Source organism: Anastrepha ludens, chromosome 4 (assembly GCF_028408465.1).
Source record: "Anastrepha ludens isolate Willacy chromosome 4, idAnaLude1.1, whole genome shotgun sequence".
Taxonomy (NCBI): domain Eukaryota; kingdom Metazoa; phylum Arthropoda; class Insecta; order Diptera; family Tephritidae; genus Anastrepha; species Anastrepha ludens.
The window spans coordinates 123,984,152-124,012,127 of NC_071500.1; the positions used below are offsets into that span (position 1 = coordinate 123,984,152).

The window sequence follows — 27,976 nt, forward strand, 5'->3', positions numbered from 1 at the left end:
AACTTTAGCGCATTCGTTTAATTGTTGATGTGCCCACTTTGAGGGCACTTGGGTATTTTAATATAAATTTATTGGAAAAGGATTTGAGGAAAACTCAGGGTGATTCATGCTTTCAATAGTTTACAGGTATGTACTAAAAAAATGCAAAACATTTTTTTTATTATTTATAAAATGTATTTTATATACTTTTAAGTAACATTAAAAAACAAATTTATGTGAGTAGCAACATTAATTATGTTTCAACTTAGTTTAAAATATTCACCATAGTTATTTTAACACTGTAGAACCCGCCCTTAAACCTTAAATTTGTAGAAGCAACAGGGCTTAAACACACCTCAAGAAAATATGTACGAGCAAGCCAATATTATTTATGTAAAAGATACAATGTACAACTCTTTTATTTTCAAAAACAATAAAACTCAAAAATTTCATCAGATGGATTGTAAGGTAAGGATGATAAGGACAAAAATTGTAACACATTTTTTTTTTTAATTCTAAGTTCGAGCAAAATCAACTTTCTCTACAATGGTGAGCAGACCACAGATTCTCAAGGGAACCCCAATCATCTCATTTTGCGATGAAACCGTTTCAAGGTTCCCTGTCTAGCCAGCTGATCAGCCCAGCAGTTTCCCTCTTCGCCGCTGTGACTGCGAACCCAAATGAGCCAGATATCGTAGTATTCGGATGCAATCGAGAGAGAAGCCAGGCATTCCCCGACTGATTTGGAACGCACAAATAACGATAGTTGTCGGAGTAAATATTTACATTCTTTACAGTAACTACCGAAGTGAGCAACCAATCTACTGCTTCCTTAATTGCGGCTACCTTCGCTTGATGGCGAGCTCTTTGCAGAATACTCCCCCACCCACTATTCCGTAGGTGTGCAATGATGCAACACTATGGGGATGAATTCAAAGTTTTTAAGAATGCTAGACTGTCCGTAGCTTAAGTCTAGCTTATGCCCGAACACGGTTCGGTATTAGCCTGATTTCAATTATATCGCTTCCTTTACGCCTTAGAGGCATTACCGCACAAGCCTGCTCTACTATCTTACTATTTGCACTTCATTCACTCTAAAGTATATCGTAAAAAAAGGTGTAAAAGAAGTCATAACTTTACCTTGTTCCGGTCCTTCTTAACAGGATTAGATCGAATTGCCTATCTGCTTTCAATAGCGAATGTATATCAGAGGAAATGGTTAAAATCAAAATGCAGAAATATTTGAGATCGCTTCGGAATTTTATCACGCGTCAGTTAGCCCAAGAAGGAAATATCTGAAATATCGCTATATAGCAAGCTTTAGATCCCTTTGATACTGCAACGCAACTATAACACACTTAAGATTTCGATTGGATAAATTGAACAGATATTGTGACCAATCGTAGTTTAGCTAATCACGAGCTATGCATCGAACGCTAGTCTATAAGTATGAAAGCAAGAAACCTCTAAAAAATAGTTTCAAATGAAAAGCAGCAGTCTTGAAAACTTAGTGAAAGGAAATATGCCTTTAATGTATGTCTTTATTTTGTTTTTCGGAAAACAAGGTTAGGCAAAAAAATATTAAATTTTCTATTAATGTATACACAAATTAATAAAAAGTAAATGAAATTTGAAAAGCTTTTACTTTAATGCTACTAACGTTCCTTGTTGACTCCCGAGTATACAACTGTCACAGGACGAAGTAGAACAAAAGGGGAAAGGTAGGAGCAAATATTCGCAGAGAGAACAAATACAACATACTAACAACACATCCTAACCGTGAAAGTAGCAATGACAATAACAACACGTACCACAAAATAATAAGAAAAACATCATCATAGTCAACAATGTAAGGATAAATAGCAACAAATCAACGATTAATGTATAACGACAAGCCGATGGAGCGCGTGTGTGCACACAAGCCAAAAAAAAAGAAACGACAAGTTCATGTGAAGGTGAAGGAAGATGCAGAGGGATGTTTAAATAAGTATATAAGAGGCTAGCGGATTAATATGCCGTAGAGGAAATGTAAGTGTAATCAAGTGGAAATTGTTCAATTAATTGTTATCAGGTAACAATTTTTGGAAAAATAAAATATAAGCGCTTTACCAATAAATTTTTTTATATTATTATAAACAAAGCAATTTTGATTTTGGAATCTTTTTTTATTATTCAAATATTTTGTATTTCACATCACCACCAGTTTTTCTTTACTCCTGCTTCATGGTGTGTAAACATGGATTAACTAGCTCAGCTAAATGTGGAATGTCAGCCACTGGCCGGTATATACCAACAACACATATGCCATACGGGCAGCTGCAATAAACAACAACAACAATACCAACATGCCGGCATTGTCATTTACAACAAACGCCTAATGACAGCAGATCTAGCAAAATGCAGCTGTTGATTAAACGCATTAAAATATGACACAAAACGTGACGATAAAACGCAAAGAAGCGATAACAGCAGTCAGCAATACCCTGCAGAGAAAACCTGAACTAATTTCTGTATACTAAGGTTGAGAGTGTGTTTTCCGCACTCAATAATTACAGCAGTGTTAACAGTGTCCTGTTACACTTTCGATGACCTGTTGCTGATACGCAGTTGATTAGCTGCCGCAATATTGCAATATTCAAGCCGAACGAGTTGGACCAATAACTTCGTTCCATTTCAAATTAATTTTGCGCTAAAAAGTAATATTATGAAATTAGGAAGTAGTATTTATTAAATAAAAACTTACATAACTTCCTGGGAGGGATTTATTTGAGAAAATATTTGCAGGTGGAATAGATTTTATTTCTGGTTGCTTCTACTTGAAAAGTATTAAATTTTACGTAAGATTCATTTATTTCTAAAATATTAGTGTAATATTAAGACGACTTCAGGTAATTAGAATTGCAAAACAAAAATAAATTATTGAAAATAAAATATGTCACCCGCTCCTAGATCAAATAAGTGCATTACGTGTCTCAGACGACAAATGTACCCAAGGGGTATTATTAAAATTTTACCAGCAGATCGTGTGATGTTGGCATTCGTCCAGAAATTTTGTGACAGAACGTGATGTCATCTCATAAAGAGAAATAGTGCTCGAATACACTCCAATTATTGGTTCAAAACTGGTCCTAAGAAAAAATTAACCAATTTAAAATAAAAGTCAACTTTTAGTCTTTGAACTTTTTTTCCTCACTGTTAAGTGTCACAAATTTCTTCGTGAAGGAAAAACGTTCAAAGAATACTGCTGTGTGACCAACTTGAGGTATCGGCTTGTGAGCCACTGCAAAAATAAATAAAATCAATATTTTCTCATTTTTGCCAAACTTGAAGTACCACATCCGTGGAGTTTGGATCTAGTGAGGGGATAAAACCAAGTTCATTGGTGGTTGAAGGCAATATCGAAAAGTGAATGTAGCAATGGAAAAAACGTTGACGAATGAAAATTGTGGGTTTTTATATTATAGAATATGGAGAGGTAAAGCGACAAGCAAAAGGCGAATTCACTATATGCAACTTTGAGATGTTTCTGACATTTCGATTTAAACCTGCTTCAAAAACAAAAAAAGGAACAATGCAATAATTGAACTGAATTTTCCCGCAAGGTGTAATGCTTCTAACCACTAAATATGAACACGATTTTGTCTGCAGATCAGCAGTGGAAGTATTGCTCATTTAAGCACACAATAGAAAAATAAAACTTAAAAGTAAACACTGCCGTTTCGACACTCACTTTAATCCCAAGTAAACATTTCGAGGAGCACATCAACTAACTTTTAATAAATATATCGGTGCTATTGTTGGCACTGGTAAAGAATATGCACCGTTTCGCCAGAAAAAAAGCACGAAAAATAAGGTTCGATAGAGCTTTTATTTATACCGTAGAGAAAATAACAAATAGGAATTTTTTTCCTTGTTCTCTCCTCTCGGGAGACAAGACTTGTCTTGCGTTGGTTTCGTTAATCTATTTGATTTTCTGGCAGGGTAGGTGATTAGCCTGCCGCAATTAGGAATACTTTAACAATTTTTTTTATTTGCTATAAAGCCTATGGCATGCAGAATCTTGTAATTAGGTATCTTTATTCTGAAAAGTTCGGAAATAAAGTATAGATTTTTAATGCATATAATTCTACTGCACTCTGCATCTTTATTTTTAGATTTAGAAATTTTATTTTCTACCCGCTAGTTCCTCAAGTTATTTGTCATTTCAGTCACTTTCCTGTCGTTCATCCTTCTCAGGTGTGCATAGGTGACTAGACATATAATATTTTTTCTTGACTTCCTTCATCACCTCACCTACGCGTTTTACTTTTTCCGCCTATTTAACGACTGGAGCGGTTATTTAAGAGAGAGCTAACCACTCGTCGCATAATTCATGGTTCGGTTGACGCTTAGTACGTACCCAAATAATATTGGATTACGAATTGTTGAAACCCTAGAATGGAACTGGTAATTCGTTGTAATAACTTTCCACATGGACCTCGACAAATTGAAATGAAATTTGAATAGGTCGAGCCAAGGAGCACCAGGAGATTTGCTGGCTCCTAAAACACTCAGGCTAAAAAGCCCGTTGTATTTAGAGCTCTGGAAAGAGGGTCAAGGAAGAAAGGAGAAAAGTATCAGAGAAAGAGATAGGAAAGAATAGAGACAGAGACAAAGGTAGTTTTAGCCCTGTGAGATCTTTCCAGATTCTTTGACAAATCTGTAAATATCCTCCAGTTTTAGGGAACGAATATTACTCATTCCCACGACATATAAGTACAAGCCTGTTCTGTCGACAGAATTAAGCTGCTTCTTACATTTTTGAACATTCTTTGAGGTTTGCTTCGCATTTTCCAGGGCCTTCAGTGCAGCCTGACTGTCACTGAAAACTCCAATCTCTTTCCCGCTCGATCTCCTCTCGGCATCCTTTCAGGATGACAAAAACTTCCATTTGGAAAACAGTTGCCATTTCCCCCATAGCATAGTGATACTTATTACTATCGCTCCAAACCCTATCTCATTCTTAGACCCATCGGTAAAGAAAATATGCGTCAAACCTCCCTGAATGCATTCTGGATTGCTCCATTGTGTGAGCAGGACAACCCAACCTCGACAAACAAGCATAGCATTCTATATTTGGAACATTCGGTACCACTCATTCGTATTTTTTACTCAACTCATACATCTAGGTAATACTTCTGTTCCAATTTCAAAACTCATTTCGCATTGCAGGCTATGAATACTCGTAATGGCCAACACAAAGTAGCATGGAGATCCAAGATTGCACAGCTGGAAAGGACACAAGCAAATAATGATGTGAAAATGGGTACACGAGCCACATAACTGAGCGCAATATTTCACATAAAGTAAGTATATATGTATGTACAGACTTTGCCCATTGAAAAAGGATCAAAAAGGAAAATAGAAATAATATGCGCCTCTGCTTGATGGATGGTCAGCGCACTTTGAACGCTCTAAGTACAGTACAACATTGGTTAGGAATAATGGAAATCTCAAAATTTTCTGAGAAACAAAAGTGGAGGCACTTAAGCCCATACAGACATGTATGTGCATACATATGCACACATATGTTATATATACATGCGCATATATAATATTTAGCACGTTTATGTACATGTAAGTAATTAGAACCGGTGAGCGAAAATGCACAAATGGCTTTGGTTAGCCCACGCAACGATATAAAATATGGCACTGCTACAACAACTATCAGCAACACAACAAGAACGCAGCACATAGTCGGAAGATGATGCTCCACGCGTGTCAGGGATAGCACACGCAATTCAAGGACATGTACATATATCGCGTATATGCCACAATAGCAAGAGTAAGCGCAATAGCAATACCAACAACAACAACAATATAAAAGCATAAAAGGATGTTGCCGCATTGGCAAAATCAACAAGGGATAGCATAATTGCATACACAGCTGCTGATTTAAAAGTTTGAAAAGCACAAACACGCACACATACACACATGCTTTGACGAATACGCAATTGTGTTGCTGCCACATGTCGCGCAACACGCTTTTGGCATAGTTATGTGTATCGCTACCTTAATAAAGAAAGAGCCTAACTTATATTTTTGTTACTTTACAGGAGAAGCAAAACACTGAATGCAAATCTAACCAGAGTAGAGATACGTTTGTTTTAATGCAAGTTTTAGTGAAGCCCCTTGACTAATTCAATTATGAAGTAGATTTTTATCAATTTGAAGGTGTATTTAGAGGTTGGGCATTAAAGCCCGTGAAATTGAAATAACACAATTAACTCAGTTTGCAACAAATCAGCCGATTGATTATAATCGCCTAGCACCACTGTCACCATCAACTTACTCATGCGACCAATCACCCACCCACCGACCCAATCACTGCCACTGCCAGTTATTCATGTATTGATTTTTAACCCATTTGCTGATTGCATCAGCGTGCGTTTATAATTGCATCAGTGACTTGAGGTGCCCTTTATCGCCGCCGAATATTCGCAAGTCATGATTTAAAATTTGCGTATTTCACAAAATTTCAGTGGATTTGGTATACTCGTATGTACACATACATATGTATGAATGATTGCAGGACTCTGCGTGCTTCTATTAAAACACAGTCAGTGACGGATGATGCTTAATTGCAATTGTACTACATGAATTGTGTAGGCCATTTTCTTAGCTGAATAAATTGTGCCGCTCGTAGACACACAGAATAGCCTGCTCCTGTTCTAATTGTATTTATGTATGTCCTGCTATCTGAAACTTTAGCAACTCATTGTCTCGCGCTACTTTTGACATCTTGACATTCACATGTCTTTATCGGTACCTACAACTACCACACTTTTTACTTCTCCTGGAGTCCACAATTTTCCAGACACCCTTTGCCCACTGAAAATCCGTTAACACTTTGTACACTTTCGCAGCAATAATTACTGATATGCACTCAGCAATAATTACTGATATACACTCACTACATTTGCCATGCACCGCTTTCGTTGAAAACAATTATTTAATAAGCAGCATCAATTCTATAATTGTTTTTCTTTGTACTCACTTGTATAACAAATATTTTGAAATCAATTTTTCCGACAACTGCAATCACAAATAGAAAATTCTGCCAGTGAGAGCGAAACTGGACTGACTTAACTGACTGCGCGATTATCGAGCGAGCGCATGTGTTTTGTCCGTTCTGTACTGCAGCGAATAAGTACACATACACACACCCGCGAAGAGGCATGCTCATTGCTCACATCTACGGCAAACTTTGTATGTGTACATGCTTTTGACGTTTGCCGCCTTCCGCTTTCGGCTCTTCCGTTTCTTGTTATATACAATTTATTATTATTATCGTATTTATAATTTATTTATAATCCATTAGAACCTATTTAGCTTGAAAAATTGTTTTAAAATTATATTAAAAACAAATTAAAACACTTAGCAATTTTCTGTTTCCTTCGAAATTTGTTAATATCTAAAGTATATTCTTTTGCAACCGCCCTGGAGAAAACTACGTAATTTAACATATTGCGTGGAAGGCCAAGTGAAAAGTGGAACCCGCTTAAATGAAATCCGCCCTGATTTATACTGCCGCAAAGAAAAAAATGGGCTATTGTGATTGTGGCCCTGAAAAATAATTAGGAAGTTTCAGCTAAATGTCAAACTACTATACAAATAATATAATATTTACCACTAAATGTTGCCCTCTATATATTTATTGTTTTTTCCATATTTATTACTATTTTGTACTCAGAAACTCCTCGCCGCCTTATAAGAAAGATGATGGTAACAAAACAAAGAAAATGTGCCTGCTGTTCTGATTTTTCTTTCACAAGTATTTCTGTCATGCCAAAACAGATCAAATACGAAGAATTTAGAGAGAAAACCAGTTTTCTGTTCTTTTTAAACAGGTGTAACCTTTCGCATCCGACCTGTTAAAGAACACTAAGAAATTTAGGGAATTACGTTGAAAGCAAAGTCATTAAATTAGTTAATATAACCGATATAACCGGTTTGGCTTGAATGCGTATAACCAAGGCGAATCTACACAAGGTCATTAGAGCAAAAACCACTTTTGTTTTTGCAATTTGGTGGTTTGAATTTCAAAATTTCAATCGGAATGTGAGCAAATCACCAATCAAAAACAAAAAACCCAGATCACTTTGACAATCAAATCACCAAATTCCAAAAATAAAAACAAATTTACTAACAAAACTTTGTATAGATTCGTCTTCCGCCTAATTTCCTGAATGTATTATAGGTCTTATAAGACTGTAAATAAATAAATAAATACTTCAAAATCACTGTCCGATTTACAGGCATAAAAATACTCAAAGCAGACAATTGAAGAAGTGTGCATAGTTAGTAACAAGGCGCATTTATTGAAGGTGGTGGTACTAAATGAACAATAATGTTTTGTACGTTTGATTGTCCCGGCAAGGTATTGGCGAAGTAGAAAACAAAAAATTCGCCTTGTTTTATTCTGTGCTGAAAGCTACTTGGCACAGCAAAAAAACAAATCAGCTGATTTACCAACACCACCTTTAATGCAAGTAAAAAAGTGTGCTTGTATTGCTGTTGTCATGACAGCATTGTCAGGCATAGATGACTAGATGTGGAACTCTTTTTCTCGTGAGAGCGCTGAAAAATGTGCATTTTTTATAACATTCGCCAATATTGCTACACCGGTAGAAACATGAATTGTGTATTTTTGAACCAAAAATTGGGAATTTCGCAGTTTCCACACCACCACTGAGGTCTGCAAACGGCGCGTTACCGAAGTTATTTTTGGGTGCTCGGTTCCCCTGTAGGCCTATATCACCCATATACAATTACATACAATAAAAATAAGCATAATCAGTGTAAAATACATCAATAACCAAAAATTGGGATTTAAATGAAATTAAATCATAATTGCAAACTGAATGTAACACAAAAAGTGGATAATAAAAACAATAGAATTTTTGCACACACATAAAATTGATGCTAGTTTTCCACCAACGTAAAAACGAACTGTTTTCGTCAGTTATTTTTCGCGCGTTTTTTCTGACAGCCCGTCATTTCGCTTCAGCTGTTCAAAATCCCATAATGTGTGATTGCTGCCAAGTTTTAAAACGACCTCATGGACGCGCTCTCTCTCAAAATAAAAAAATTTCGCATCTAGTCATGTATGTTGTCAGGCCTAGTCTCCGTGTAAATTTTGTGAATCTACTTGACGATTGTGAATATTTCAAGTGTTTAAGCCAGAAGCAGAATTTTTAAGATTGACAGATTTATTTGTAAATAAAGTAAGAACAATAACATCGAGTCATTGCGAAAATTCTAAACACAAAATATAAAAATGGTAAAGCTTCCCATATTATAAAAACTTGAGTTTTGTAATTCTAACGCTTAAAAATTATTTCAGTTTCACTTTAATAGTTTCAACATGGAGTTCCTCGATAATGGTCGAAGTTTTCAGGAAACGTACAAGTGCTTCCCCGTAGCTATGTTACCAGGTAACGAGCGTGAAGATTTGGAGCGTGGCGGCAAAAGTAAGCATTTAAAATAAGTTCTATAAAATTACATGCAACAAATTAATTTTTCTTTTTTACTTCAACGCAGTTATTATGCCGCCATCAGCATTAGATGTGCTCACACGTCATAATGTCGAATATCCGATGCTCTTCAAGTTGACCAATCGCTTACAAAAACGCACTACGCACGCTGGCGTGCTTGAATTTGTGGCCGAGGAAGGCAAGTGCTACTTGCCCTTGTGGATGATGCAAAATCTCTTGCTGACCGAAGGTTGCCCCGTTCGTATTGAGAGCGTCAGCTTGCCGGTCGCAACCTTTTCCAAATTTCAGCCACAAAGCACTGATTTCTTGGATATTACCAATCCCAAAGCTGTACTGGAAAATGCTCTGCGAAATTTCGCATGCCTCACTACTGGTGATGTTATTGCAATCAAGTACAATAAAAAAGTATATGAATTGTGTGTGCTTGAAACGCGTCCGGGCGAGGCTGTTAGCATTATTGAATGTGATATGAACGTAAGTGCTGGGTATAAAAATTACGCTGTAACAAATATATCATTTGTTGTTTTAGGTGGAATTCGAAGCGGCTATAGGTTATGAGCCAACCAAATATAAATCAGAAGAACCACCAGTAGAGGAAGTGCAAGATCATGTCATGGAGGAAGTAGTTGAGACATTTTCAGGTTCGGGAGTACGTCTAGATGGCAAGAAAAAGAAAGACAACCAATTAGACGCACCAGTGGTCAAAAGGGTAAGGAGTAAGATATGCTTAATCTTGGGTAATACAATAAATGTTCGTGATTTTGCAGGTACTCGCCCGCGGTGTGCCCGATTATGATTACCAGTTTGGCTATTTAAAATTTGACCGTTCAATAAAACCTATCGGGGAACGGGTAGTGAAAAAGGGTGATGAAGATGTCGAACCCGAAAGCTTCCATGGTCAGGGCTTCTCCATGAAATCACGTAAACTTTAAAACCGTTATAAAAATGTATGTCGCCAATACAAAATTTAAAATTCCCATATTAAACCCTTCTCAACATCAATTTATTCAATAAATTATACGAGTAATAACCACATAATTTTCAATTCTCTAAATATGCAACTACTTTCTACAAATTCAATGTTAAATTAATAACCTCATCTTTTTGCTTAGGCGGTGGGTTTGCTACTGACATAGGTGGTAATCTACGGATTTTCCGTCCATGTTTACCTTCTTTACGTTTCCATAAACCGGATCGCGGTCGGTTACCCAACAAACGATTGCGTTGAGCACTTCCAATGTGTTCCTTGTTATGCTCAACATTCGATAAACGCCCTTTGTTAGAGTATATAGAATAATTCATAGAATTAATATTGAGTATGGAATTTAAATAAATTTGAACTTACCAACAGTGGCCATACATGTGCGATCAAATGCGAATTCACGTTTGGAGGGCAATTGAACTACTACTTTATCTTCGAATTTTCGTAAAATGGTACCAAAGGTTCCAGCGGCGTGTATCAAGTGAAAGGGATAACCGGGGTTCTTCTCAAGATTATGTATGCGCGTCCCAACGGGTAAAGCTCCAAGCGGATATGCATCACCTTCATTCGGACGCACTGCAAGTAATTTAAGGCAGAACAAAATTAGCAATGTATATTTTGGCCTTTACATGGGTTTATCACCAGGTATTCTTGGTATGAACCGCGAGGTTTTTATTATGTCACCAACTTTCATATTTTCAGTCGCCAATATATATTTGAGCTCATCTCCTACGCCGACAAGTGCCACTTTTGCCGTACGACAACCATCGTCAATTAACGCTACTACACGCTCCTCCTGTGGGGGTCCTTCCGTTGGACCATCTCGCACCCATTTCACCCAATGAAACTTCTGCTTTATACCACCGCCTATGCCTTTCGCCACCAGACGGCCTGTCACTGGATCACGTCCTGCCAAGTGGGTGATTTTCAATGGCTCTACAGTGTATTCGTCTGGGTAATCCACCACTCGCCGAAATTGTTGACCAGTGCCGGGTTTAGGTTTCTCAATCACTTTGCACTTGCCACGCACCTGTAAAGCAGCCGTTACACTAACAGTATTATTGGTAAGTTGATATCGTGTGGCATTTAACGTGCAATTGGCCAAAAAACGAGTTAAGTTATTCATTTTTTTATAATAATAATATGAATAAATAAGTCAATTCTCGCTTTTGAAGCTCTTTAATGAAATGTGACCCAAATATGAGGCATAACAGAAATAACACCACATGTTTGTCCACAGGGTTGCATTACGATTAGGTAACATAACAGTTGCCTGGCATACTTCTTATTATTATACAAGTTAAAAAGCTCAATAAAATATTTTAAAAATCAATCAAAATGTAATTTAACTTAAAAATATACATATATTTGTTACAAAATACATAATGAAGCTTCTGGTCACATAGTTAAACATTGTCGATTGCAGTAGCCGAATGATAGAAAAAGTTTTGTCATTGATTTTATAAATATATATAAAATTTTTTTTTAATCAGAATTTAAATTTTTAATTCTTAAATGCTGACATTATTGCACTTAAAAATTCTTGAACTTCTGCATTTTGCATCAAGGCACGTTTCTTGCCGCTCAACACCATACCTAAAATATCAGGGCACTTCTCTTTATCGCGTGAACAAATATCTCGCCCATCCATTTCATCGATGCCGCCACCACTGCCCTCCTCAACGCCGGGCGATAAACATAAAGCGCCGGCACCACCACTCGGCACTGCATTGCCACCTACCGATGGCACTGTTATACCAGCCAATAGTCCCTGCTGCTTGTGACGTTTGTTTTTACGACTTCTTCCAGTTCTTGCGCCATCTTCGACGTTTATTTGCATTTGCGTTTGTATATTTGTAGTGTTTTTGTCCGCTCGCCTTTGATAGGGCCTTCGTGTTTTGACTGGTTCCTTCTGTTGTTGTTTCTCTTTCCTTTTCGGTGTTGATGTCGCCGGGGTGACGTCGTTTGATGCAAAATTCACGTTCACATTTGACGATTGCGGTGACTGTAGAGGTACTGCAATAGCCAAAGTTTCTCGTGCTGTGTTTCCAGAAGGGTGAGTAATTATTTGTATTTTCTGGAGCTGTGCTTGTGGTTCGTGTTCTTGTTGGAGTCTACGTTTCACGTGTAAATTCAAGCGCTCCTTAATGAGGCGACGCGGTTGGGCTTCCGTTTCCGGCAATTGTGCTCCTTCTGTCTTCACAACTTGTAAATTCTCCGGTAACGCGGCCATTGTGTCCTCTTTTTCATCTGTGCGTGTTATTAGTCCACTTTATTATGTGGCTGCCAGTGAAATAAGTGAGCGAAATTGGCAATGCTGTCGGATATAACCCAGCAAACAGAAATAATATGAGTGCGAAGCAGATTGACACGATTGTGCTAAGGTGAGAGATAACAAGGTTTGCCCATCCGAAGCCAAATTGTGAAAGTAACTTTATCGGTTAGAAATAGCTGCGTGTTTTTTTGTATCTCATAAGCACAATCTCACTTTTGCGTCAGCAAATCAGCTGATTCCTTCATAATCGCTGAGAGCCGGTTAACAGTCTGACGTTGTATTCTTTCCACTGTGATTACAACTACCGAATATATATTTACGAACGATGTAGGGAATACAAAGGTGGCATCATTCGCAAGCGTCTACTTTATACTTCACGAATCTGACATTTGAGTGACGTCAGCATAGAATATAAACAAACATTTGTGTGAATAATTACTTGTTTGTGAGTCAATCAGTGAGTATATCGGTTTTAAAATTGGAGAAAATAATAAATATAGGGTTTTTCAGTAAGAGCGCTTCAACTTTTAAACTTTTTTGAATAAAACACAAACGGTTTGACTTTTTTAACTAATTTTTTTTTTATTATCGAGTTTGAACATATACATTTAAGTATGAAATTCGATTTCTTTTGCATGGCCACCGCGTGCACGTTTTACGAAGTCCAATCGTTGAACCCAATTTTCGACCACTCTTGCATAAATCGGCCGAAATTCCAACAATTTCGCGTTCAATATTGGCTCTGAGCTCACAAATCGTCGCCGGCTTGTTACTGTAGACCAATGACTTCACATAACCCCAAAACGGGACGGCTTGTTAAATGGACCGTAAAATGGCCGCTCTTAAAGTAGCAGCAACAGAACGATTATTTTCATAAAAATTTTGCACGATTTGCAATCGTTGCTCAAGTGTGTAGCGTTCCATGATGAAATGTATACTAATGAAGTTTACAAATGACAAGCGAAAAATAAGAAATATTGCGTCGTTCGCCCTCCCTATCGGAAAAAAGTTGAATAACCCTATATGAAGGACCGGTGTTAAATTGTAAAAACAAGAATGAATATAAATCTTACAAATGCAGTTGGCTTTCGCTTATTCTTCCTCTTCTTTTCGCTGTTTATTTTCTTGTTATATTCAAATTAAGAAAATGTAAAATTATATCCAGAAAGTGTAAACTGAAATGCGAATACGTAAAATGAAATTGATAAATATTAAATCATAATGGAAAAATATGAAATTGTATTGAAAATCTATAAATTGATATTTGGAATGTGTAAATTTAAAATAAACAAAAAGAAATGTATGTGTAATATCGTTTTACATATTTGTATACGAAAGAAATATAATATAACAAAAATATAGAATAAGGCCGCGATTTATGGTAAATGCTCCAACTCCCGAGGGAGTTTGGGTAGCCCTTTTAGGTGTGAATTACAAAACTGATCACACTTGGAAACACATTTTCATTTCAATTTACACTGTCCCAATATAATCTTACATTTTCTCATCACTTGAAACGTGTTATTAAGTTGTGATACAAGTGCAAATTGTGACTGAACAAAAACCGAGTTTCGAGATAGCGTATACGAGTGGGTTATATTAATTTTTATATGGGGTATACATATATCTACTCAAATGTCGCGTTCGATAATTTTTTTTATTTGGTTTTGTTGACATCCCTTAAGTTATGTGTTATTTATTTAGGTTTGGTTGTCAAAGCAAATACTTATCGCCCTTAATTGGAACGAAAATGCTCGTTGGACAATTCATGTTATTCTCCTCCACCACCTTGCCGGGCACGTTAGTTTGCGCATTTACAAACTCGCGCTCGTTTTGTTGCGTGCACTGGTATTTGTATTTGTATTTATTCTTGCTTTTTCCCCCCCCACATCACACAGCTCCCTTCCAATCTATATAGTGCTCCGTTCTGCAGATGTCATTTACGTGTGTATTCAGCGCAGTACTGCCAACTGTCAGATACCCAACACACCCTGTGTTGCCTGTCTTCTCGTTGGTAAGAAGAAACGTGTTTTGTGCAGAATTTTCAGTTCTTCGTTTTCGGTTCAGAATTTTGTTTGTAAACACGAGTGTGGCGAAAAAAATTTAGCCAAATATAATTGAAAAAATAGCTTTAGTGGTAAGTGTAGTTAATACATTCATTTTACGTTTGTTAAATTTCAGTAAAGTTATTGGGGTTTTCGTTTGTAAGCGCGCTGTTGCTCCCCAACATTGAAGCGGCTTTTCATTTTCCATTGAAGATACATGTGTGTGTTTTTTGCCTTTGCTTCTGTACCTTCGTTGTGTGTTTTTTCAATGTTGGTGTTTTTTCTCGTTTATTTTTCTCGTTCGCAGTTTTGCTCTATACAACACAGTCGTACAAACATAAAACGGCAGGGAAAACAACAACAACGTTAAGAAAAACAAAAACGACAAAAACAACATAGGAATCAGCCATTAACCAACAGAGCCCGAGCCGTAGCCGTAGCCATAGCTAGCCAACGAACGACAGAGCCAAAAAATAAAGTGGAATAAATAGAAGAAGGAAGGTGAGCTGCAAACGGAGCAGGATCGATCGGATGTATTGAAAAGAGAAGTGCGCAAAGCGTGCGGAAAACATTTCGAATTTGGAAAAATCTTTTGAAAACGAAAAAAGTAAAAACCTTGAGTTTTGACTGACCAAAACGACGAAAAAGGTTTTAATATTAGCAACAACGGGACAGTGGCCGAATGTGAATAGTGTGCAAAACGTGCAAGTGAAAAATTAGTTATATATTTTTTGTTACAAGAAAAGTATTTTAGAGAAGACAGTAATCGTGTATAATGAAAATAGAGCAATCATAATATAAAAACAAACGCACAGTAACGCAACCAACCGCATTTGTGGTGCAGCGCTAAAGCATTTTTTCATTCCGGAAAGTGAAGAAAAAACAGTAATAAGAAAAAAGGCGCCGCATACAAATGGAATTCTACCCCCACCAAAAGCAACCACATACAACTCAGCAAGTGGATGTCGGTTCTATATCCGGCCCGGCAACCAACACAAATACTACCAATAGTAACAACAACAGCAACATTAACAGTGTTCGCAGCACAAACAACACCTCACCCACCTCCAACACAATAAATTCAAAAGCAACAACGGTCGGCGTCGACGCTGCCACTGTAGCCATCGCCAAGGATATGCTCCAGTTGCATCATGGCAGTGGTACGGTACTGACTAATAATAACAATAACACTAGCAATAGCAGTAATAATAATAGTAGCTCTGCCATGGAGGCCATGAATACCACAACATCATCTAACGCCAACACCAATTCGGTTGCTGCAGCTGGCAGCAGCAGTACAACCAATACAGGTGTCGGAGCCAACGTTGGTCCTGCACCAACAACACCGAATACCAATCACCCACCTGCCCATGCCACAGCCACCACCAATTCGGATGGTGGTGCATCTGGCGTTTCAACGGCACCAGATAACGCGCTCGGTTTTCTGAAATACGATCAGGAATTATTATACATCACCGAGCCATGTACTATTATCGGACGCAACTCATCTACATCGCATGTACATTTTCACGTGGCGGAGAACAATTTGGTATCGCGAAAGCATTTCCAGGTTCTTTACGATGGAGTTGCGCACGATTTTTTCGTACAGTGTCTAAGTAAAAATGGCATTTTTGTCGATGACTTCTTGCAGCGACGCAATGCCGATCCACTTCGATTGCCTAGCAGGTAAGTGCCACATCTAATTGAACTTATTGACATACTCACAAATTTTAATTACCCAGTTTTGCAGAAAAAATGCGAATATAATAAGAGATTTTATCGAGTTAAGAAATTGATTTTACCCATGGTATGCCTAATGGGAGAATCTTACTAACTCGGACAGCTTCGAACTCGTAGATTAAATGATATATAGTACAGTGTCTTAGTATTTTTTATTCCTACTACTTTTTATCTGGTTCCCTGGGTGAAAGAAAAAGCTCATAAATTCCCAATCAGAATTAACTCTTTTAGCAGGAATTTTCTTGTTTATATCTGAAATAATACTTACAAGTATGCTGCTATATATCTATGGTCATAAGCCGTAAACCCGTATGTCGGTTCAAGAAAGAGTCGGCCAAAGACACTCACTTCAGCAGCATTTCTCAAGCTTCTAGAGAATTTCTTAAGCAGTCACAAAAACAGCAAATATGTATATTTGAATGCAATCTCAAACTCCCTAAAAAAGTGTTTAAAAGTTATTAGTACACAAATTTGGGAATAACATTCCTATCTTACAATAGCCTGAACGAAATTGTGTCCAGATAACGCTGGTCGCACGAGGCAGCTGAAACTCGTCTGCGATGGATGGTGGTGGTTGGACTCCGATGACGGGAGCGACCGTTAGACTTCCGTTGAATGCCCTTTAATGTCTGTCTATATGCTGTCTGATTCAGTAGTTGTGTTTGATACTGGATCTCGTTAGTGTAGTTAAAGGGCTACTGCGACTTGGGCTAGATTTCTAATCAATGTTAATACTTACCATCAAGTGGTATATTTGGTTTAATGTTAAACATATAATAGCTTAATTTAAGTATACGGCGGCCGCCGTAGCCGAATGGATCGGTGCGTGAATACCATTCGGAATTCACAGAGAGATCATTGGTTCGAATCTCGGTGAAAGCAAAATTAATAAAAACATTTTTCTAATAGCGGTCGCCCCTCGGCAGGCAATGGCAAACCTCCGAGTGTATTTCTGCCATGAAAAAGCTCCTCATAAAAATATCTGCCGTTCGGAGTCGGCTAGAAACTGTAGGTCCCTCCATTTGTGGGACACCATCAACACGCACACCACAAGTAGGAAGAGGAGCTCGGCCAAGCACCTAACAGAAGTGTACGCGCCAATTATTTATTTATTTTTAAAGCATTTCTGATCATTTGAAGCCATAACTCATTACTTGATGTATTATTTACATATATTCAATAAAAGCATATTAGATGATTTATTAAAACTATTTTTTTAATAATTTCAGATGTTACTTTCGCTTTCCCAGCACCGAGATTCGCATACAATTTGAGAGTTTTGTGCTTGGCACCTTGAGTGCCGGAGCGCTCAACAGCTCGGCTAGCAGCGGCGTATCATCCGTACCGTATCATAACAATAGCCATCATAACGTCGGTGCCCTACAGAATAATAGTGGTATAGGAGGTGGTGGCAATAGCGGCCCTGCTCAGTTTATTATTTCGCCTGCGCCTCCAGATGATCATCATCATCCACATGCGGCGACTGGTTCTTCAGCGCATGCGTCAACACATGGCGCTCATCACCATCAACAGCATGTGTCCTCGAATACAGTGTCGTCTTCGACTCACCTGCTGCCACATATGGACAATTCGAATGTTTATTCGCCACTAAAGATATCCATACCGAAGAAGGAGCAAAAGAGTCCATATCTCTCACCAACTGGCAAGTGGAATTTGTACTGTCTCTTAGGCAAACACACATAACGTATGAATTTGCACAGATACACTAAGCTAAAAGCAAAATTTCTTATGTGTAGTGCAAATACGTAATGTGTAGCATCACAATTTATTACGTTTTAGTAAAGTTACAATTAGATTGTTTTATCTTTGACTTTTCCATTTGCTTTTGTTTTGTTTTTATGTACTTGCATGTTAACGTTATAACACTACACTTGATGCAGTGTAAACAAATGAATCTACAAAAACAATGAAATGTGAAACAAAGCGGCGCTTTATGTGTCCGCTGCAAAAACGAAGTGGAACAAAACAAAAAGGCAAAACACTATCTGCCAAAGTGCACACATGTGTAAATATATACATATGTAAATATTTACATGTGCGCTATCTTTTAAAATCTGTGCAAATTGCGTACATAAATGCGTAGTAATCTCTTACGCAAATTTTTAATTTTGACTTATAGTTACACTTCGATCTAAATTTAATTTAAAAATTTCGCAACAAAAAGGGAATAGAAGAGGTTAAAATATTATTGCGTATTAAATTAAGCGGGAAACGTCAATGGGTAATTCATGACGCAATGCTTATTATAATTGAATACATTAGGAAAACCTATATATACAGACACACACACACACACACGTAGATACATATGTATGTATGTAACCTGGTGCATTGGCTCACAGCCGAAGTGATGCAGTTCATATATGGAAATATTAAGCTAAAATTTTGCAAACGTGACACCAAAACACTTTTTTTCTATTTGTATTTATTTATGTGGTTAGAAGCGAGAAAAAATTTCGATGTTTATATTGGATATAAAAAAGAAAACGCACGAAAAATGCATGCTTATGCTTTACTATGCTTTGCTCTAATGGTTTTACTCTTGGTCGTGAAAAAGCGGCGCCAAGTTTTAAATGTACAAACAAAGGATCATATCTGATAGTGAAAGAACGTAGTGGCGCTCGGGCAATGCATAGGTTGTCAAACTTCTGTTGAATTGCTTGGAACAGTATTAATTCGCTATAAAGATGCCAAGAGCCAACGAGATACTTTTAAAATAGCCAAATTGAATTCCGGCATTGCTTTGAGAATCATGTACGCTAAAACCGTGCGCAAGATAAGTAAAAAACATTTTCAAATGTATAACAAGATTTTCAATGGCAATAATTACGTATAGATGGATCTTGCGAAAAGATCATGAAACACCGATTATGAATGTTCCAGCAATTCAAAATGAAATTTAAAGATATTGGGCGGATAACAAAAATTTTATTTGGAAGAACCTAAATGCAGTGCTACAACCACAATCAGAAATTGTTACTAAACAAGTATTTAAATATTTTCAAGTGAAATTTGCTGTAAGGTGCCAAAAACTTTAAACTCTGTGAAATTTTTCGTTTATATCAAAATAACGGTCCGAAGCATAAATCGAATTTGCCTAGAATTGCCTCATTTGGAATTGTCTATAAAATATTAATTTACTACTACTGTCAAACTTTTTTAATTATGACAGTTATGTGCCAAGATTTTAATAATTGCATAGTTTTGGCTGTGAGATGTCGTTTCAGCTTGTACATTCAGTCACCGTAGCCGAGTGGGGGCTGCGAAACTACCATTCGGAAGTGCTCAGGGAACTTTAGCTAGATATAGACAAGGTACTATTGAGTTTCGAACCTTATATTTATGATAATAAAAGGATTTTTTGCATGTTTTACCAGTACGTAAACATGTATGCATATTTATTATTAATTGCTTTTGCAAAGACTGTTACAGGTTTTTCACAAATTTTTGCTTTAAATACTAGAAGACGCACAGAGTTGCCAGACGAGAAGTTTATAAATTCAAATAGATATAAATATATCAGCTTCTGGGGCATTCCGTTGTGAGAGATGCGCCATTTTTTTGCGGTTTTTAACGAATATTTAAATATAACAACTCTCAGGATTTTCCTACTAAAATTTGTAATTCAGATGCAGTAAGCTAACCTTACTAACCAAATTTTATACGTAAAGAAAGTTTAGTGAAATAATTTTTTTAAATATTTTAAGAAATGTAAATGTTTGCGACGGGCTTCTTTTTTTTTAACTAATTTTATTAATATTAGTGGGTGCTTTCCGTTTTCTAAGATATAATAATTCGGTGCATTAGATATATTGAAAACAAAATTGTAAAAATAAGAAATTCATCATATGCTAATGGTTCTACTTCTGGACACGCCTTCTTCATGTTGTTTAGCTTTAAACTAAATATATCCTTCGTCAAAGCTATTTATAGATTGTTATAAATAACAAATAATATGTCACATAAACCTACATATTTACAAAGCCAACAGAATATTTTGTGCATTCCTTATTACTGCTTTTTTGTTCGGCATGTGAAGCTATCCTACACGACACTACCCTACACTTGTCACATGCCTCCTTAAATCCACTTTTCTAACATCACTTTCCTTCCGGACCCACACTATCGAAACAGCTTATTTCCTACCGTTAGTTGAGATAGGCGGCGACGACTGATGACTTCAATGCACTTGGCAGGGTTTTGCTAAGCATACAAATTGCATATGTACATCAAATATACTGCTTAAATTTTTTTTTTTTTTTTTTTTGTTAATTTCTCTTATAATTATCTAGTCCATTGCATTACTGATACAAATATTTCTCTTTACTTTACAGGTACAATAAGTGCTGCTAATAGTTGCCCAGCCAGCCCGCGCCAAGGTTTTCATCAAAATCAAGCCAATTACAACAACAATTTACAAAACGTAAATATCTATGTCATACCTGCATAATCTATTTGCTAATGTTTTGTTTTTTTTCTGATTTTCTTTGCAGCAAGATTTATTCCAAACACCATCAACAGCTAGCTACTACCACAATGAGAAACCACCATACAGCTATGCTCAGTTGATTGTGCAGGCTATTTCGGCAGCACCGGATAAACAATTGACTCTATCGGGCATTTATTCTTTCATTGTCAAACATTATCCGTACTACCGTAAGGAAACTAATAAAGGCTGGCAGAATTCTATTCGCCATAATCTCAGCTTGAATAGGTGGGTATATAATGAAAATAAGATGCTACTATAATATATATATATATTTTGCAGGTATTTCATTAAAGTGGCACGGTCTCAAGATGAGCCCGGTAAAGGTAGTTTTTGGCGCATCGATCCCGATAGTGGCGCCAAATTGATTGATCATAGCTACAAGAAGCGCCGTCAGCGCAGCAGCCAAAGTTTTCGCCCATCATATGGTATGCCACGTTCGGCACCAGTCTCACCGAGTCATATGGGTACGCACAGAGTGGTGCTAATATGAAACATAAATATTAAAAAGTTCAACTTTATTAATAATTGCAGACAATTCGCGTGAGAGTTCACCGCTACAGGATTTTGTTTTGCAATCGGCCCCAGGCTCGCCGGGCATGTCACTCGAGCAGCGAGCTACCGATGGTGGTAATAAATCTACACGCAAGCGATAGCGCGTTTGTTTTCCTTTTAGTATAATTACATAAAAATAATGTGCGTTGCTTTGCAGATCTTATGTACAACAACACAACTCAGAATATGCACCAATCGACGGCTAACAATTCCCACAATCAATACAAGTAATTTTTTTTTTTTTTAATTAAATTTTTTTTCTTTTCACCCCCAAGTTGAGAATTAACTAAAGCGTTTTCAATTTCGGCAACTTTTTATATATTTATTATTATTATTTTTTTTTTATATTTCACTTGAAAATTCATGCTGTTTCTAAAATTTTACTTGGTGATGACTTTTTTGTGCGAAAATTATGAATAAAAACTTTCTAAAGATATCGTTTTAAAAATGCTAAGGATGTCTTTTTCGCTGCGAAAATTATGAATAAAAACTTTCGCAAAGATATCGTTTTAAAAATGCTAAGGATGAGTTTTTCGCTTTGGTATCTGGCTCTTTAGGGTTATGAAAATAAATACCCTATTATCCACGTAGTATTAAGCTGAATGATTATTTATGTCCTTTGTTCGCGTTAAAATTCTCCAAGCATAATGCTTATTGTTTTAAGAAACTAATAAATAATTAAAATATGAAATGTTAAAACCTTGACTGTCCTTTACTGTCTACATTTCGTTAAAGTTATCACCAACAAATAAATCTTTTTTAAATTAATAAAAAATTTCTCCAAGTTTCGCCAATTGTTAAAACAACTGCTAATCAATATCAATAATTTTCAGCAGTAGCGGAAGCCCATACTATGTTTCAAATCAAAATTCAGCTATAACTGGTGCACAGCAACAACATCAACAGCAGCAACAGTTACACAATGAGAGTGGAGTTTTGGTTGGCAGTAGCGGAAATGGTGTTGGCGCCTTGATTGCACTCAAGCGCAATCATGCCATGGCAGCTGGCGCACAACAACAGCAACAAGTGCAAACGCTACATCCTGACATTATCTACGAGGAAATGCCAACTGATTACAGTGGCAATATGGAATCGGGCGATGAATGTGGCAGCATTGGTGGCGGTAATAGCGGTGGTTCTAGTGATGCTGCCAAACGCTCCAAATACATTTCCGATGTACTCTGATGTGTTGCTGTTGCTGTTTCCGTTTCTTCTAATGTTTGCAAGTAATTAACAGAATTCAACATAAAACAAAACAAAATATTTAATATTTATCTGATAAACATTTGCCACCACAAAATACCGCATACACGCATACATATAATACTAGATAAAACACGCGCTCACAAACATATAATATTTATACCTCTACCCCGAATGTAAAAAAATGTGTTATACATAAAGCCCAATTCAGAAATCGGAATTGTTTGAACCGTCAAACCCGCACTGAGGAATATGAAAAAAAAATCCTTTTCCGTTTAACCTATTTTTCCTTACAACGGCAAGCTATCCATGAAACCTTGTATCAAGTTTTTATTAGTAAATATGTGTCTACAAGCAGCAAATAGAGCTTTTAATATTTTATATGCATTTTTTTAAGTTTCGATCAAACTGTCATCTTTTAACTAAATTGACTTCAAGTAATATATAAGTACTACAAAGTATATTTTAATATTTTTCCGAATTGGGCTAACAAAAATTACTTAAAGCAGCAGCAGTGAGCCGGCGCGTAGTAAAAGACACATTGTAACTCAAAACAGATTGTAAAAAACACAAAGATGAAGAGAATTAAGAAGAGAAAACAAAATCACAAAACTAAAGGAATCTTGAAAACCAACTAGTAATGAAACATTTTTATTAACACACCATCGGTATATTGAATTTGACAAAGTATGTGAACAAGAAATAATTGTTTAATTATTTTTATTCTTTCTGAAATATGAATATACAAACACCCTCTACTACTTTAATATTTGTTGTTAATGATTCCCGAAATTGTATACCTAACATACTGTTTAGATGTCATTGTATATCCTGGACGAATTCAATATGCTTGATGATGCTATATTACATGAAAAAAGAGGGAAAAAACAATTTAATTACTAAAAAGTTGAAAAATGCAAAATGCACACAAAAAAATAAACTGCAAATTCGAAAAATTGTAAACAAATACAAACATATGAAATGACAGTAGTACATTTTAAATGGTGAGAATAATAAAAAATTAAAATGCAAATAATAATACAAAATTAATGCTAAATAATAAAGCAGCATATATGGCAGGAAGCATGGAGATGTGAATACAAAACAAGAAAAAAAAATTAATTATTGTCGTGTGGCAACTGAAAAGGAAGGAAAAGATTTAATTACCTATCTCTACATACCTACAATTATATCGAACATAAATCTAGAAAAATAATTACAACTAATTACAAAAATTTAATTATAAATCAAGCAAACAAACAAGAACCCCACAAACAAATTTATGATAAAGATAAATGTATAATGATGATTGCACTTTATTTCTATTATAATAAAGAAAACTCCATTTCAATGTTTGGACAAAATGTGTATTGAGAAGAAATACAAGAATATAGATAATCTCTGTGTATTCCTCATTCTTTCAAATATCAACGTAAAAAATGCTGTTTTAACTTGGTTGCAACGCACCCTAGTGTACGCGTGTATGACGCTTTGCTGTTCGTCAGCGAGAATAAGAAGTTGAAAAAAGTTTCTTTTTGTCCAGCATGCTGTGCAAATCTCTAAGTGCGTGTGATTCGTCCTAAACCTGTTAACAATGTGTTGAAGCAGAATTAGCGACAAAAGACTTGAGCAAAATTAGCAAAAGCATAAAAAATTTGATGTTGTGCTTGCATGTGCGACGCGCTTAAAGTAAAAAAGAAGTATTCTTGGCTTTAACTTTGAATAAAATGAATAGCAGAAGCGACAGCACACAACGGCTGCAGCACGTTTCGGTTGTTGTAGCTAGCGTTTGGAAAATAAAAGAACAGATGGACTTTACATGCATAGCAGCATAAACATTCTACATAGATTTTTGGATAGTGCTGGTAATTCCGGTAGCGCAGAAGTGACTTTCATGGCCGAAAGAGCTGATCGAGCAAATTGTGATTTGGTATCAAGATGAATAGAATACAAAATTGTTTTTTCCGAATTCGCTGCTACGTCATGCTCCGAGAATATACAAGAAGGAGGAAAAGCAATTACTTCGTTGTGAAGAGAAAAATTAAGCTAAAGCAATAGAGATTGCCAAGTACGAGAACTTATACAACCACACATACACCCTTTGTTATCGAAGCTAGTCGAAAATCTTCAAATTACAATATTAACAAGCCATGCACTGATTTTTTACAAACAAGTGATGTTTTTTATTTTAGCTCATGACTTCAGCTGGTCGTCAAAATCGCGAAAAATAAAGTAACGGTTTTCGGAAGATGCCACCTTTAGTTTCTGTATACCTTTACTTGGTATTATGGCGCTCATTCGATGAACACAATTGTGAATTTCACTCGCTTGCGCTAATCACAATAGATTATTGCTATCAGCTGACACGACAAATTAAAAAATTAAAAAAAATTGCGATTTCATCAAAATATTAAAAATAATAGCCAGAGGTAAAAAACGGTTCAGGCGTGTCCAACCCCTTAGAATTGATTTCTACCGAGTATGTATAGTCTTTCTGAAATATATTTACATTATGGAAGCCTACTTACAGATTGTAAAAAACTTCCGACTATCAAAAGAGGCGGGTGTGGACTTGCTAACTACTACAGAAAACCTGCTGCAGTAATGCACCTGAGCCAAATCTATTCCAAATATCTTGAAGCTAGCAACAGTCCTGCCATTATATGATCAGGGATCGGAGTAATTGCGTATTGGCAACGAAACCTTGGACTTGCACATCCCTCGCCGTCTGTGGCGCTATCAGAAGTGCTAGATGTTCTAGAAAAATGTCATTTGTCAAAGATGGAGAAATTTTATCAACACAGAGGCTGAACTGCAACAAGCTAAAGAACCTTTTTTAATAAATGCAGGATTCTAGGCGAGCATATTAAAGGATTCTTCATCATGAAATTAATAAAAACTTATTTAAATTAGTGCTTGGTTGCCAGAAAGTTGAAAACAAATTGAGAATACCTACGCTTTCAGCACTACGCTATAGCTTTAAAAAAAAGTCGACAGGGTTGCATTGCTAACAATATGAATATAAAATTCGATTTTAAACTTTCGATAACTAGCGAAGATCGAATGCAACTCATAATAACGGTCTTTATTATAAAAAAATGTGCGCACATTATAATCAGCCCTATCATGCCATTCATCGTAGACTGTTTTTCGTAGAAACTAAGAAATTGTAATCATACGATTAGAATAGCCCCGAACGTACATTCGAAAATCGTAGAGTAACATTCACCAAATACACTCACAACGTCAAATCGCAGAGTTTCGTACAATTTTTCACCGACGACGTTAGACTAACGGACAAAAATTAGAACGAGTAATAAAAAGAGGATTTAAAAGGAAACAAATAAGAACGCTGTAAAATGTAAGCCCGATATTAACTAAACTGTAAATAAAAATAATTTTTTGAAGTATATGCACTCTTATGTGACTTCCACAGGTGTAAAGTTGTAACAACACGGCAGCATATGCCACTTTGTTGGAGCTAATACAGGAGAAATCAATCATGGCATTGATACTGTAGTAGCCCTTCCGGTTGTAGTAGAGGCATTTTTCTTTCCTGGGGGAAATAATTTTTATGTGCGTCCCATCCACACACAGAATGATGCCAGGAAATCTGTATTTTTGATAGAATTCCATCTTGCTTTGCTGTTTTTCATTGGCACTCATGTTGAGATTTACCTACTGAGGACACAATCGTGTTTGTAGTAACACCAATACGTCTTTTAATACATAGCTAAATGCCGACTGCCCCATTGGTAGCCTCCCTCCGCAAGAAACCGTAAAACAGAGGATAGTCGGAGAACTGGAGTTATGGACGACGACCTCGCTGAGCTTGCGCTGTCTTCAATAAAACTCAAAACGCATGTAAATGCAGCTTTATTTAAACGGTAACTTTTGATAAACCTGTTTTAAACCGTTTTTAAGTAAACTGCTTCTTTAACAAAAAGGCGAGCACTTACATTTGCCCATATCGAAAGGGACTCCGTTTGCTTCTTTCGCTTTCCTTCTCCATTGACAGAGCCGCACATGTCAACGAATACATTTTAATTTGAAAATTCAGCTAACTTGACAAAAACTTAACGAATATTTGCTAAATTGTCTTGTTTACTGAAGTGAGCTGTTGTCGAAATATTAAAATTTCACATTTGAGTTTGGCAGCACTTCTTTCGTGTTCACATGGAACCCACGATTACAATTTTTTCGTATTCGTAGTAGACATTCGTAATCGAAGATTTTCTACGACGGATTCTATGATAGGGCTGAATATATTTGAAAGTTTTAACTAGATTCCATTTTTATTTTCAGATACGCGTTTTCTAAATTGTTAGTTACGCAGATTACCACTGCACGTTTAAGAAAAAGCTATATCCACGCATATCCTCAGATATAACACACATAATGGGTATACTGGTTTCTATTTCTTAAGCAATGAAAATGTCCATTTCCACTAAATGCATCGCCTTCCAACCAAGGTACCAAAGTGTTTTGGTACTTTTGCGACCTCGACGTTCGTTGTTGTTCTTGTTGTTATTGCTTGTTTGTTGTTGTAGCAGCATAAACATTCCCCATACTTACATACGGGGAATGCTGCTGGAGGGACAGTCCTTGGGCGGATATAAATCCGAATCGTTTCGGAAACGTAGAACCGACTGCCGTGGAAACGCCCTTTGTTGTGGTTGTTGTAGCAGCATAAACATTCCCCATACTTACATATGGGGATTGTTGCTGGAGCGACAGTCCTTGGCGGAAACGCCCTCGTCGTTCGTAGTTGCAGACGCTTACGATTGGTGGTAGGTTCTCTTTCAACATACGTCCACGTAATACGTGGATACGCCAACAAAAAAATAATGGGGTTTTTATAACCATTGTCCCCGATAATTTCGACATTGATAGTAATTTAGTATAGAATATGGCAAAGGCAAGAATGCAGCAATCGTAAAAAAATTGTATGATGCTGATTTAAAAGACTTTGTGCACAACTATGACCGAATTTTGGACAATTAGAACCCTACACTTTTGCCAAAGTTGCCAGAAAAATCGAGCACCACAGCGGTTGTATAGCAACTCGAACATTCCGTTTTCCTTTGCTTCTTCATATGCTGCAAACAGTCACCGACATAAACGCAGTCCCCTGTCAGCTGTTACGATCAAACT

General features: G+C 36.6%; 5 protein-coding genes across 10 annotated transcripts in view; 2 read left to right on the top strand and 3 right to left on the bottom strand.

Moving 5' to 3' along the window:
• LOC128861013 (sodium-dependent phosphate transporter 1-A) overlaps nt 1-7,145 on the bottom strand; it is a 32,106-nt gene extending 24,961 nt beyond the window's left edge. Inside the window, exon 1 of one of the 2 annotated variants that reach the window (XM_054098872.1) lies at nt 7,016-7,145. The gene's annotated coding sequence lies outside the window, so the exon portion shown is untranslated. Of the gene's footprint in view, nt 1-6,932; nt 6,955-7,015 lie in introns of those variants that run through there. The other variant, XM_054098874.1, reaches the window with a different exon arrangement.
• Nucleotides 7,146-9,181: 2,036 nt separating this feature from the next.
• LOC128861016 (ubiquitin fusion degradation protein 1 homolog) lies at nt 9,182-10,553 on the top strand. The gene is made up of 5 exons (XM_054098879.1): nt 9,182-9,301; nt 9,365-9,491; nt 9,562-9,989; nt 10,045-10,224; nt 10,283-10,553. Exons 1-5 carry the CDS (start codon nt 9,299-9,301, stop codon nt 10,445-10,447), a joined length of 903 nt encoding a protein of 300 aa, XP_053954854.1. The 5' UTR covers nt 9,182-9,298; the 3' UTR covers nt 10,448-10,553.
• On the bottom strand, nt 10,497-11,724 carry LOC128861017 (39S ribosomal protein L2, mitochondrial). The gene is made up of 3 exons (XM_054098880.1): nt 11,140-11,724; nt 10,861-11,073; nt 10,497-10,789 (listed from the first exon to the last, which is right to left on the bottom strand). Exons 1-3 carry the CDS (start codon nt 11,621-11,623, stop codon nt 10,584-10,586), a joined length of 903 nt encoding a protein of 300 aa, XP_053954855.1. The 5' UTR covers nt 11,624-11,724; the 3' UTR covers nt 10,497-10,583.
• A 158-nt stretch (nt 11,725-11,882) lies between these two features.
• On the bottom strand, nt 11,883-12,850 carry LOC128861018 (uncharacterized). The gene has a single exon (XM_054098881.1). The coding sequence runs from the start codon at nt 12,728-12,730 to the stop codon at nt 12,002-12,004; it is 729 nt and encodes a 242-aa protein (XP_053954856.1). The 5' UTR covers nt 12,731-12,850; the 3' UTR covers nt 11,883-12,001.
• Nucleotides 12,464-25,446, top strand: LOC128861015 (forkhead box protein K1). 5 transcript variants are annotated; one of them, XR_008454325.1, is made up of 10 exons: nt 14,729-14,909; nt 15,125-16,503; nt 17,787-18,220; nt 20,913-21,001; nt 21,072-21,292; nt 21,347-21,531; nt 21,599-21,694; nt 21,777-21,846; nt 22,453-25,301; nt 25,353-25,446. XR_008454325.1 is itself a non-coding variant. In XM_054098876.1 (9 exons), the coding sequence occupies exons 2-9, from the start codon at nt 15,731-15,733 to the stop codon at nt 22,802-22,804; spliced, it is 2,220 nt and encodes a 739-aa protein (XP_053954851.1). In that variant the 5' UTR covers nt 12,464-12,553; nt 15,125-15,730; the 3' UTR covers nt 22,805-24,186. The 5 variants fall into 5 exon arrangements, 3 of the variants coding, with proteins under 3 accessions (XP_053954851.1, XP_053954852.1, XP_053954853.1); XR_008454326.1 differs by having other exon boundaries at nt 22,453-25,251; XM_054098876.1 differs by lacking the exons at nt 14,729-14,909; nt 25,353-25,446 and adding an exon at nt 12,464-12,553 and having other exon boundaries at nt 22,453-24,186.
• Nucleotides 25,447-27,976: the final 2,530 nt, after the last annotated feature.

Bases quoted from the DNA above. Each gene is read 5' to 3' on its own strand.
- LOC128861016 (XM_054098879.1), top strand. The intron at 9,492-9,561 runs GTAAGCATTTAA...ACTTCAACGCAG, and splicing joins TTTGGAGCGTGGCGGCAAAA to TTATTATGCCGCCATCAGCA. The intron at 10,225-10,282 runs GTAAGGAGTAAG...GTGATTTTGCAG, and splicing joins ACGCACCAGTGGTCAAAAGG to GTACTCGCCCGCGGTGTGCC.
- LOC128861017 (XM_054098880.1), bottom strand. From the start codon at position 11,623: ATGAATAACTTAACTCGTTTTTTGGCCAATTGCACGTTAAATGCCACA. The intron at 11,074-11,139 runs GTGATAAACCCA...AATTACTTGCAG, and splicing joins GTTCATACCAAGAATACCTG to TGCGTCCGAATGAAGGTGAT. The intron at 10,790-10,860 runs GTAAGTTCAAAT...ACTCTAACAAAG, and splicing joins CACATGTATGGCCACTGTTG to GGCGTTTATCGAATGTTGAG.
- LOC128861018 (XM_054098881.1), bottom strand. From the start codon at position 12,730: ATGGCCGCGTTACCGGAGAATTTACAAGTTGTGAAGACAGAAGGAGCA.
- LOC128861015 (XM_054098876.1), top strand. From the start codon at position 15,731: ATGGAATTCTACCCCCACCAAAAGCAACCACATACAACTCAGCAAGTG. The intron at 21,293-21,346 runs GTGGGTATATAA...TATATTTTGCAG, and splicing joins CATAATCTCAGCTTGAATAG to GTATTTCATTAAAGTGGCAC. The intron at 21,695-21,776 runs GTAATAAATCTA...GTTGCTTTGCAG, and splicing joins GCAGCGAGCTACCGATGGTG to ATCTTATGTACAACAACACA.